This window comes from Acomys russatus, chromosome 5, assembly GCF_903995435.1.
Source record: "Acomys russatus chromosome 5, mAcoRus1.1, whole genome shotgun sequence".
NCBI lineage: Eukaryota > Metazoa > Chordata > Mammalia > Rodentia > Muridae > Acomys > Acomys russatus.
The window spans coordinates 44,662,012-44,674,462 of NC_067141.1; the positions used below are offsets into that span (position 1 = coordinate 44,662,012).

The window sequence follows — 12,451 nt, forward strand, 5'->3', positions numbered from 1 at the left end:
CCTTCCACAGCCACCAGACGCCACCAGCCAATTTTTTAGGAAGGAGAGAGTTGTGATTTTGTGCTTCAGAACAATGTCCTTTGGAGGGGGGAGACAATCCAGAATATGTGATGAAGACGAGCAGGAGGCCACTTTATCAATTATTGCAATAGCCCAAAGAAGAAAAGCGCGTGAGCATTGGAGCAGTAAACACAAGACAGGAAAGGGGAGACTGAATCAGAAACACAGCAGGGTGCTTGAGAACACCACTGAGGCCTGTGTTGGAGCAGTTGATTAGAGAAAACACAAATATTGAATTGTTTAAGTGATTAGAAGTAAGCCCTGCAGTCTAGAACACAGTCCAGCGGTGCAGTACTTTGTCTAGTATGGACAAGGCCCTGGGTCTGATCAGCAGCACCAAAAAACCAAACCAAACCAAAGCAAAGCAAAGCAAAACAAAAACAAAACAAAGAAAACCAACCAAACAAACAAAAAACTAGTTTATGTAAGAAACCAATTTTAAAAGACCAATTGCAAAATGATGCCAAACGTATCTAAGTCTGAGGTCCCCCAAAGGGGTGAGACTAGAACTACAGCAGAAAGGCTGGCTGGTGTGCTGGGTGCCGTGGTGATTCTTTGGTTGCCCTCTTTCGTTCCTTGATCCCCATTTCACTCTCTGTCCTACTCTTCCTCCCAAAGGGAACTGGCAGTCCCTTTGAGTTAAGTTGGTGGGAGGCACCAACAGGAGACTGGAGGGTGAGAGGACAGAGTTCATTCTTTCTCCCTCCCTGAAAGCTTAGCTTCCATGCACCAGCCCAGTCTTCACAGCTCCAGGGCCCACTGTGCTGGGCTCCCTTGACCCTTGCCCTTGACCCTCCAGTCCTATGGATCCACATCTGCTACTCCATTGGCCTCCCCATTCTTTTCTGACCTTGGGAGGGGGGCGGGGTTTCCTTAACTCCGTTCATGCCTCCATAGACTATTAGAGTCTCTTCGGTAGGCCTCTTCTTTTTAAGGTGAATTTCTGATGCCATGTTGCATGTCTACCTGTGTGGAGGTATGTGCACATGAGTGGAAGGCAGAAGAAGGTAGCTGATTTCCTGATGCTTGATTTAGAGGCAGTTGTGAACTGACCAGTGTGGTTGCTAGGAGCCGAACTCGGGTCCTCTGCAAGAGTAGCTCTGAACCACTAAGCCATCTCCCCACCTCTGTAAAACCTCTATTCAGAGTACCACCTCCTTCTTGCCTTCATCCTGGTGGGTGTGAAGAGTTTCGTGGTCATCTAAAGGTCCCCCCCCCCACTTTTTCTCTCTGCTGTTTCAATATAGGAGAAACGGCCATATTTATCTGCTGAGGCAAAACATTTCTATCACTCCGTTGCAAAAGCGATCTACGGCAGCTGAGTGGCTGGACACTAACTCGCATCATTACATTTCTCATTGCCATGTACATCAGGACTGATGCAGGAGATGAAACAGCACCGAGCTGTGGATGTGGCAAGGGCCGAGGTCACCGTACATCAGGAGGAACTTGCATACTTGCAGGATTAACACTGTCTGAATTCCAGGAACCAGCTGAGCGTGATCAAGATAAGCTACAGTTCGTATTGTAGACTGAGGATTGGCAGCCAACCACAGACTCGGGAGTAAGTGCTTTCATATGTGTTATACAGGACCTCTTATCCCAGCCTCACAGGCGGGCCCAGCTGCATGTTTCTGATGAACCATGACCCACCTGTGACCTTCTCAGAGTCTTTCTGTAACTACCCTTTCTAAGCAAGATGCCCCCTCCTCTGGGGTTAGAGATTTAGCTCAATGGTAGAGCGCTTGTCTAGCAAGTGCTAAGGCCCTGGGTTCGGTCCTCAGCTCGAGGGGTCGGGGGGGGGGGTGATATGAACTTGGCCCTATCCTCACCAAGTTTTATGGTACCAAGTTCATATCCCCATAGCTTGTATTACAATTTATCTGTCTGTTTTTTACATGCTATTTTCTGTCTTTCCCACTAGACAATGAGTTTTGCCATAGCAGGAGACCATATCTAGGGCATAGAATGTGCTTAGAAAAGATTTCCTAGTGAATAAATTGCCAAACACACAGGTGGTACAAAGATGGGGGGGGGGAAGGTTGAAGGTCACTAATGTGTCACTGTCCTGTTTCTACATGTGGACCTCTGTGGTCTTGTTTGTAGTCAAAACATTCTCGTAGCTGGATCCTTTGGACGCCTTCAAGGATGCTAGCCTCCAGGAGGAGTGGAATTCTCCCTAGTGAGTAAGGCTGGAGCCTGCATGTTTGCCTCACTTTGCATAGCATTCGGCATAGCCCCAAGCACAGATGGGAGCTTCATAAATATTACCAAATGACGATGACACCAAGGATTATTTATTTAATACCTCCATGTGGGTGGAGATGGACCTCAGGCCACAAATATACTTTGAATGTGCTTTGCTTCTCAAATCATCTGAACCAGAATGTTTTCAACAACACAACTCATCTGCACTGCAAATCAGACACATTCAGATGACAGAGTCCCCCAAGAATGCCATTTTCAAAACTGAAAGTTTATTATTCAGGGGTAAATGAAATCTTTGTTTTAATGACACTGTGAGAATAGGAATTAAAGGCGATGAAAGTCTTTGCCTGGGAAATACCAATTTTATCTATGGACAATGGAAGTTTGGGTAACTCATCAATTTCAAAGGTTCCCTGCCCATTCTGAAATGGGCCATCGGATGAATCTCAAGCATTCACCCGTCACCCTGGCATTTATGGATACAATCCTATGGCTTCATTCACTTAAAATAATAATGAACAATCATACTCATAACCAGTGGTTTGGAAAACCACAGGAAGACCAATGTCTGAAGCTGTGTTTGTTCACAGGAAGAAAGAGGCTTATGAAGTGCCCATCATGAGAATCCACAAGGGAGCTACCCAGCAGATCAAATACCCAGAGCAAATCAGCACGTCAGAGCCCCACGGAATCCTGAATCCCAACCGACAGGCATGAATAATCCTTTTAAACGGTCATTCGTGTATCAGAACAGGCCCTTTGTGAATCTCCAGGCAAGGCCTCTGGCTTCTGACTGAACGAAGGTTTTCTTGGGAAAGTGGATAAAGTGAAATTGAGACCCACTGGGACATTTCCACAAGAAAAGAGGACAAATGGTTTCTGTTGTCAGAATAAAACTCACAGTTCTGGCTATGGCTTGGGAAGCTGTTGCCTACCCTGCCAGGAGAGCTGGGCAATGTTTTCAACTGTTGCGTCTGGGACCCTCTAGACCCCGGAAGCTGCAATAGTAACTGTGTCAGAAAACCCAGGGTCAAACCCCACATTTCTAGTTAACTGTGGGGCCTAGAACCAGGCCCTCAACTTTTCTGATGACTAGTTCTTCGTAGATATGGAGACAGGAATGACTGACACAATTTCCTCAAAAAACTATTGTTGAGGTAAGTGAGATATACACAAATTCTGTCTAAATTATAAAATTAGGTTTTAAGTAGAATTTCGCAATACCAAATAAGCTACATAATGCCCAGGGTCCTTTCCTTGGGCACCTGCACCATATGACATTCACTCACACAGACACATACATACACATAAATAAAAATTAAAAAAATAAAATAATTTTCTTTAAAAAAAACTACTTCACTTATATAAGGCTCAAGTTTTAACAAAAACTGACAGGTATCTACACTAAAAACTTGAAGTGTCTATGTAAGGAATTGAAGAAAATCTATTTAGAAATACAACCATGGATTGGAAGAACCAGTGTTATTAAAATATAACCCTCCTCAAATGGCTTCATAGATTGAACACAGTCTCCATCAAGGTCTCAAAGGGTGCTGGTGTGAACTGACACATTGGTTCTAAAATGGATGCATTACTGGAGAAATCCTGGTAGATATACATGTACTAATTAGAAAATAAAAATGACCGAAGGACTCATCTGATTTCAGTGTAGTATCTTTGTAAAGATCAACAAAATGAATAGAATAGGATTAAAAACACCCAAAAGATAGATATACAGGTGTGTGTGTGTGTGTGTGTGTGTGCGCGCGCACGCGCGCATCCAGTCAATTTATAACAAAAAGGAAATCAATGCTATTCAGGAGAGAGGAAATTCCTCCAATTTATAGAGTTGTAACAACTGAACATTGAAAAAAAAAAAGATCTTCAGCTGTTACCTCCCACCACACATAATAATGAACCAAAAATTTAAAGCATAAATATAAATGTTAAAACTGAAACTTTTTAAAAGAAAAACACAGGGGACATATCTTTCTGACCTTTAAAGTCTTATATAGCAATTTCCTCTGAGAACCATCCGTCTCGGTTGGAAGCTCATTAAGATTCAGGAAGTAAACAACTCAGTGGCTTCAAGAAGTCCCTGAGACTGGCCAGGTATACTAGGCCCCTCCCTGCACAAGCATATATAAGCTGTAAAGACTATTGGAAGACTCTCAGATAAGGTGAACTTTTTAGATGAAGCTCAGATCAGCCAAGTCACCTGCAACAAAGACATCAACAGCTACTCAAAGAGGTTCAGACCACCTGAGCTGCTGGAGAGGACACTCCCCAGCTGATTGAGCAGTCTACAGGCTGTGCACGTAGTTCCAGGCTTCCAGATCTTGTGCACTGTCACCCACGCTGGGGTGGACCTTGGTGATGCAGCTGACTTTTAGTCACTTCTGCTCCTGTAGTAACCCAATAAACCTCCACTCACCAAGTTCGACTCTGGAGGTGTCTTTACTTTGGTGTGTCCTTATCCGGAGTGAGTAGATGCCTGCTCTTGTCTCTCAGGAATATCATCACATAACAAGAGTAAACAAATATTTCTCATAGATGCCAAAAGCATCTATAGTAACAATATAATTGGTGAAGCATAAGAAAAAAATAATAAGCTGGATTTCATAAAAAATTAGAACCTTTGCCCATCAAAAGACACTGAGTGGAAAAAATGAAAAGCAGAGGCTGGGGAGATAGTTCAGTCAGTAAATTGTCTGCCTTGAATCCAGAGCCCCAAATCCATGTTAAAAAGCTGGGTGTGGTCACAGACTTCCCAGCCCTGGGAAGGCGGAGACACGCACATCCATAGACTGCTTGATGATTTCCAGGCCAGTGAGAGGCCCTGTTTCAAAACTGAAATGTGGCCAACATCTGAGAAATAAGACTCGAGGTTGACTTCTGGCCCCCATATGCACGCGCGCGCACATACACACACACACACACACACACACACACACACACACACACACGGTGGGAGCAAGCTACAGGTAGGGAAAATACAGATAATACTATACTTGACAAAAGACTGAATATATATCCACAAATCAAAAACAACAATAACAAAACCATACTAACCCAACTCTGAGTACATGCAAACACCTTTTGGATGAATATACAATGAAATAAGGTAACAAGTAGCTGATAAGCATATGACATAATTCAATATCATCAATTTTTGGATGGTGAGATTTTAAACTATGATAAAATGACATCTAGCAGGTAATAGCATGGCTAAAGCTAAGAGCCTCTCCGAACCACCAAATACTGGGGAGAATATGAAGCAACAACAAGCTCCCACATTGCTGAGAAAAGCGTTAAGATAGAAAACAGTTTCTTAGTTTATTGAATGGACAAGTACCCTAAAACCCAATATTTCTTCTTAGATATTTACCCAGGAGTGATTAAAATGTGTCAACAGCAACAACAAAGGCTTTAAATAGCTACCAGCTGCAGAAAGCCCAGATGTCTGTCAATGAGAAACTGGAAAAAAAAAAGAAAAAAAAGAAAACCAAAAGCAAATGGCAATATTCTCACATGTTAGTAGTATACTGCCTGGCAACGAGGGATGTGTTTATGATATATGCAACTATGAGGATAAATCTAAAACAGGGAGGGTGACGAGGCAAAGGATCCCACCCATGCCTCGTGTAAAACAGGCAAACCTCCACGGTGATAGATATCATGGCAAAGGCTGTCTGCAGGGACCGGAAGAGGTAAGAGGGCTGCAGAGCTATGAGGCTAACCCACGCCTTCATCTGAGTGCTGGTTAAATGCACAGTCACACTTTCAAAACACATTGAGTTCAACTCTCAAGCTTATACACTTCACAGCATATAACTCTTACTTTATGCCTAACTGAACAAATAACGTCACGAGAAAATAGCCACACAATATAGAAGGTGACATTTTGGAGGACAACTGACCAGATCTCCAAAAATCACTGCCAACAGGTATGAATTGTGCTAGACAAAGAAAGACCACAGGACACAAGCAGACCCAATGTATGGCTTTGGATGGGATCCAGAAAATAAACCTTCAAAATATTTTGGGGATGTTCAGGGGGAATTTAAATGTTGTATTGGTTTCAGACGATAAAGAAAAGCATATTAATAGACAATTGATTATAAATTGATTTAAAAAACAGTATGAACTTTTAGTTTTTTCAGTATTATGCATTATACACTGTTATTGTGCACTTATGTTATATATTTAACTATACCTGCACAGTATGTACACAGAACAAGACACAGCACAGGTATGAACTTGCCTATCACCCTAGGTAACTGGGAATAGTGTGATAGTCTGGGTTCTCATTTGTCTGTGCTGTCTAATGTCCTCTAACGCACATGCTCCACTCTTATAAGGACATCGGATGCAGGCACAGGATTGCAGCTCAGTGGCAGAGTGCTGCCCTCGCATGTCTGAGGCTCTGGGTTTGATCTAATCCAGGTCCCGCTATCAAGGGCCTCCAGAGTGAACCTCCTGGTGGGCGCCCTCTGCACAGCGTCATTTCATTCTTACAGCCATACTGCAGTATAGCGTCCCGAACCATCCTGCAATTCGGCAGCCCATTGTTGCCCACCTGATGAAAGCAAAAGCTGAGTCTTGCGTCTAATATAGTCTGACCTCGTTTCATTTTACTTATATGCACCTTAAAGACTACACACATTTATGGACATTTATTATGTCTCAACAAAGTGCATACAGATGAACAAAATATATCAAATGAGACACACCAACAACAAAGAAAGCCATAGTAGAGGACTCTACTTATATGACACTGGGAATAGGCAAGCACTTCTGGTCATAGAGAGCATGACTTCATCCATACTTCACCAGTCTATCTAAGGATGACACTGTTAGCTTCCCCACATCATAGATGCTTAACAGTAAGACATAGTATCAAATATGAAAGCGAGCTGAGGCCACCTGACTCTCACACTGCTACACCACACACATCACATCCCTAAGTCCCCAGGCTGTCACCTGGCCTGCAGCGGAGCAGGAACAATGACTGCCATTTGCCAACAGAGGGGCCTTGGCGTCAGAGGTCTACTACGAGATACGTCACAGTAACAGCCTTGCTTACCTGTCCAGAGCCATGCTGGTTGGCATACTCCTCCCAAACCCACGAACCCCCATCTGACGGAAATATGGAATGCAAGAGAGGTTGGCGGCGATGATGGCAAGGGAGTCCGAGGGACTCACAAAGAAGCCATTTTGGCCAAGGATCATGTAACGGTCCTGGAGGAAGGAATGTGTGAAAATGATCAGGGAGAAGCATCTGGTCTTTATACCCAGTTCCCATCCTCAAAACAAGCCACTTTCCTGCCATTTAAACAACCTAAAATGATATGAATTGGCCAAAGGAGGCACGGTAAGCCATACAAATCCCCCAGGGGCCCGGAATCTTGATACAGCTGGAATGTTATCCACTTGGTGAGACCTGTGCCCAGCTCACTCATGCTTCAGTGGCCTCCACGGACACACCCCTTTCCTCCCCAGTGGATTAGAGAGTGGTAGTGACTGATAAACAGCTGGTCCCTGCATGTGGCACTTTCAGCAAAGCCAGCGACAAATGAAAATTTGCTGCCTGATTATTTTTTAAAGAAACAATTTCCCAATAGCGTACACCAACCTGAAACTAAAGAAAGGTGTGGCAGTTTCATGGCGCTAACGGCAAAGTGGGGGCAGGGCCCCATGCCCCATGCACACGAGCTTCAGAGTTTCTGGTTTCCGATGCTGCTTCTACCACATGACGAAAGGCTCAGCATCCTGGGAACCCTCTCACTTACCCCATCAGCATCGAATGCAGCTCCGAATCCATACTCCCCCCCTTTCATGGCCTCCAGAAGGGTAGTTGCGTATGTCAGGTTTGGGTCAGGATGCTGCCCTCCGAAGTCTTCTAGTGGGACACAGTTTATTGCAGAGTTGGCCGGGGCCCCCAGTTCATCACACAGAACTTTTCTCACATAGGGTCCCATAACTAAAAAAAAAAAAAAAAAAAAAAAAGATAGTTGAGAGTGTAAAAATACTTGAAGAATACTCTCCCCTAGGTATTTTCTTCAGGTTAAAAAAAGATAACAATTCACTTAATAGCCCGGAAGAAGAAAAATACATAGCACTTTTAGGGGCATAATATAACATAATATAAAATAATAGTCATAGCAATTTCCACTTACTGAGCATCTAGCATGTTCCAGGGACTGTTAAGCAGATCAAAGATGTCAATCATCCAGTGAGATGAATTTGTTTTTTTTTACGGTTTCCTAAAACATTGCCTTAAAGAAATCAACTCTATGATAATGCTTTATTACCTGCTGCATCTCATGTATTAAGCACTTCAACTGAGTCCATCAAAAGCATTAACGGGCACTAGTAACCCCCTCTGTACAACTGTTGCAACGTTGCCAAGTATATCATTAGGCACCCAGATCCCAGAAGCTTCCTATAAAACAAAGCGCCTCTTGCAGAACAATGAATGCTGAGCAATCATAGCAGTTCCATGGACCAGGAGACCTAACCCTGAAGTCCTATGTTAAGAACTGAAAGGACCGGATTAAAGAGGGTAAGGTGCGTGACTCTTACATTCCTGGGCTCTTATCTAGTAGTGAGACACGTCAAATCTACAGAATGAGTGGAGAGGTGAGACCAAAAGAGAGGTGTCTAGTTGGACTCAATGGCTTAGAAAAAAAAAAAATGATACCCATGGGTGAGATGCCCAGAGAAAGCAGTGTTTTGAGTAGGACTTGAAGGAAGAATATAAATTTGCGAGGAGTGGTAGCAGGGGGGACCACACAAGTGGAAGCCATTAAAATGAAGGAGGAGAGCCTGAGACAGGATCAGCATGCACTCCTGTCGGCTGAAATGTACAAGAGGTCACCTTCCTGTGTTTTCTCCCAACACAACACACTAAACCTGAGTCTGGAACAAACAGCAAAGAGAAACCTTTTCACACAGGGAGAATGCCTTCAAAGAGATGAACAAGATGGAGCAAAAATGGCTGGAATGGAAGAGACTGACACTACCAAGTGCTGGTAGGAGCTCAGAGACCCTGAAGCCTCCGAGTTGCCGCTGGATATGTAAAAGGAGCAGCTATTTTGGACAACAGCTGAGTTCTTATGTAATTCAGCAGGTACTCACTATCTGAACTCAACAATACTGCTTCTAGAAATTTACCCACAACAAATGGAAACATACGTTTCCACAAAGACTTTGTGACTATTCATAGCACCTTTAATTGTAGCAGCCAAACACCAGGGACCGAAAGGCTAATTTCTATCGACCAGCAAAAAGATAAACTGTGGCACATTGGTAAAACAGACTAGGACTTAACAGTAACAAAGAACAAGAGGGGACACGTGTGCCATGAATGATGTTTAAAACAAAAAACAAAACAGTGTGCTGAGTAAGATGTGAAGCAAAAGACTCTGAGTTTATCCTTCCATTTATATGACTTTCCGGAAGGAGCAAAACAATGAAAGCAGAAGGCAGCAGAATAGCTGCCAGGGGCTGCTGGAACAGGCGGAGGGCTGACTATGAAAGTCCGGTGAGAAGCCTGTGGTCTTCAAAACTGAAAAGTTAAGGAACAGCTGGGTATTTGTGGCATTTCATAACAAGGAGATAATTTTCAAAGCCACTAGAGGGGCTGAAAGAGTTAACCACTAGAAAGTAGGACACTGACTGAAGAAAGGAGTTGGGCATCTATGTTTTTCATGATAACTTTTATTCAACTGCTTAAATTATAAAACATAGTCAGATTTTTAAAGTCTATAAATAGGTAGTTTTGATCTACTTCACACTCACACGGTACAGGCCCAAATTAATCTGTTCAACTTTTGTTGTCATTTACATAAAAAGAAAGTAACTGGAGTCTTGAAAATTTCTAGAACATTCTGTGTATCTGAAGATGTAGAGGTCTCCTTAAGGTTCTTAACCGCTGCTTTTGTGACAGCGCAAGCTCACCTCCATGCATAGCATCGACTCGGATCTTCAGCTGGCTGGGCCCAGTCAGCAAGCTCTTGATGGCATTAAAGTCAAAGATGGTCCGGAGGAGGTTGAGATAGATGTCAACGGGGTCCACAATCTCCACTGATGATGGAGGAAAACAGGAGGGGAGGATGTCAGTGAGCACAGCCAGAAATGATCTTTAGAGGCACAAGAAAAATTACTACCCGAATGATGGGAAATTCTGATCAAAAATCCCAGTGTAACCTGCATGTTACATGGTCAGAGAAATGTCCATTTGCAGACAAGAACTCAAATCACCACACAAGCGAAATGCAACGAGCTTTTCAGAGAAGCAACAGCACAAAGACTGTCATTCTACAGTCTTTTTGAGAGGGAAAATTAACCACCAGAAGAATGTATAATACAAATGTACTGACATCTCTGCCCACATCTTCTCAACACCTCTCTCGCCCAGCTGTGCACACACCAATGCTAGCAAGCAACCCACATATGCAGTGGTCTTTCCTGTGAGGTTAGCCAAAGAATGCCTCAGCTGGTGTGAAACACATAAAGGAGTGACCTCAGCTGTGACCTTTCTTTTCCAAATGTTATTATGCACACTGGATCCAAGGACAGAAGTCGTGAAGCAGGGCAGCATCCTGATTTTACATGAGCCCTCTTTCACATCAGCTCATAGCTAATTTCCGGGGGCATGGCAAACGCCTGCAGGTGCTCAGCGAACTCACGGGCTCTCCAGCGTGTCATCAAGGATCCCAAGCAAAGCTTTTTATTTAAAACCCATGAAAACCCAGCACAGAGAATGTGGCACCTTTTTCAGGCATCTATCACACACAAGTAATACTCAAAAAGCATTTTTCCTTGGAGGAGTAAACATTTGCATTTGGAAGAAATAAAAATTTGTCCAAAAAAAAAGTACTGCTTTTTAAAATTTATAGTTACATCTATTTATCTCTTTAGGTGTGTGTGTGTGTGTGTGTGTGTGTGTGTGTGTGTGTACACATTTGGGTTTCTGCACATGAGGTCAGGTGCCTACAGAGGCATCAGATCCCCTGAAGTTGGAATTGTGGGTGGTTATGAGTTTCCTGAATGTTGGAATCCACACTTGGTACTCTGGAAAAGCAGCAAGTGCTCATAAATACTAAGCCATCTTTCTAGACCCCTATAATTAAAAATTTAAAGCTATCTGTATATTACTTTTCAATGTCATATTACTTCGAAGCCAAACTGCTTAAGCCTCTATTAAAGATATTATTAATCAATCTTCAATAATTTTTCAGTACATCCAGGGACAATATTTAATGTGTGATATAAATTACCCCTTCATCTGGTCAAACACATGTCTCATAATACTTTCCTTACATCTAAACCAACATATGACTATCTACTCAAATTTAATTACCTCTTAAGGAGCACAGACTATTTCATTATCTTGTGAAGTGGGGAGAATATTAATTCAAAAAATAATTAAAAATCACCGACCATGAACTATACATCTTGATTTTAGGCCTTGAATGCTTTAGACATTTTAACTTACTCTATAATGTAAGATATTTTGGGAAATTTCATGCTGGCTCTTCAATTCTTGAATCGTTTGCCTAAGAATATTTGATAACCACAAAGACAGTTCAAGGAAACAAGAATCTAGGAAAATTAAACACTCCCATTATCTCACACATACTCTTTACACCTTAAGGTGGGACACCAAAGACTATTTGTTTTCAATTAATGCAAGCACTACACACCACTTAACACAATGGGAGTGCAGCACATAAGTTATCTCAAAGGATTATCTCCAAATTACTCTGGGAAGCCAGGAAGCTCTCCACCTACTTTCCAGACTATCACCAGCACTTTAGAGACATCAATCAACAATGCGGTTACAGCAACGGGCTCCCCAAAGACTCATGTCTCTGAAAAACTATAGCATCATAAATATGCCCAAAACAATTAAAATATCTATGACTTCTTCTGGTGACAACACCTGATAGCTCTCATCCATCTTATGGCCCCAGTCTTTTTAATCATATAAAGTCAGGCATATTTAAATAATTTTGTTATATATATAACCTAGGTACAGCTGTCTAGTTGCCTACATGATTATATTTGCATATGTGTGCACCTCTAACAAGGTTAATAAAATGAGAAATTTCCCCCTGGGGTACAAGTGGCATGAGGGTTATAGGGCTAACCAATTCCTTTGGCTTGGATTGGATTT

At 42.6% G+C, this 12,451-nt stretch overlaps 1 protein-coding gene across 1 annotated transcript in view; it reads right to left on the reverse strand.

Moving 5' to 3' along the window:
- Pgm5 (phosphoglucomutase 5) overlaps positions 1 to 12,451 on the reverse strand; it is a 170,041-nt gene that overhangs the window by 122,186 nt on the left and 35,404 nt on the right. The window contains exons 4-6 of the mRNA XM_051146273.1: positions 10,231 to 10,356; positions 8,061 to 8,251; positions 7,355 to 7,509 (exon numbers count right to left, since the gene is read on the reverse strand). Of these exons, the coding sequence (XP_051002230.1) occupies positions 7,355 to 7,509; positions 8,061 to 8,251; positions 10,231 to 10,356 (472 nt within the window). The remainder of the gene's footprint in view (positions 1 to 7,354; positions 7,510 to 8,060; positions 8,252 to 10,230; positions 10,357 to 12,451) is intronic.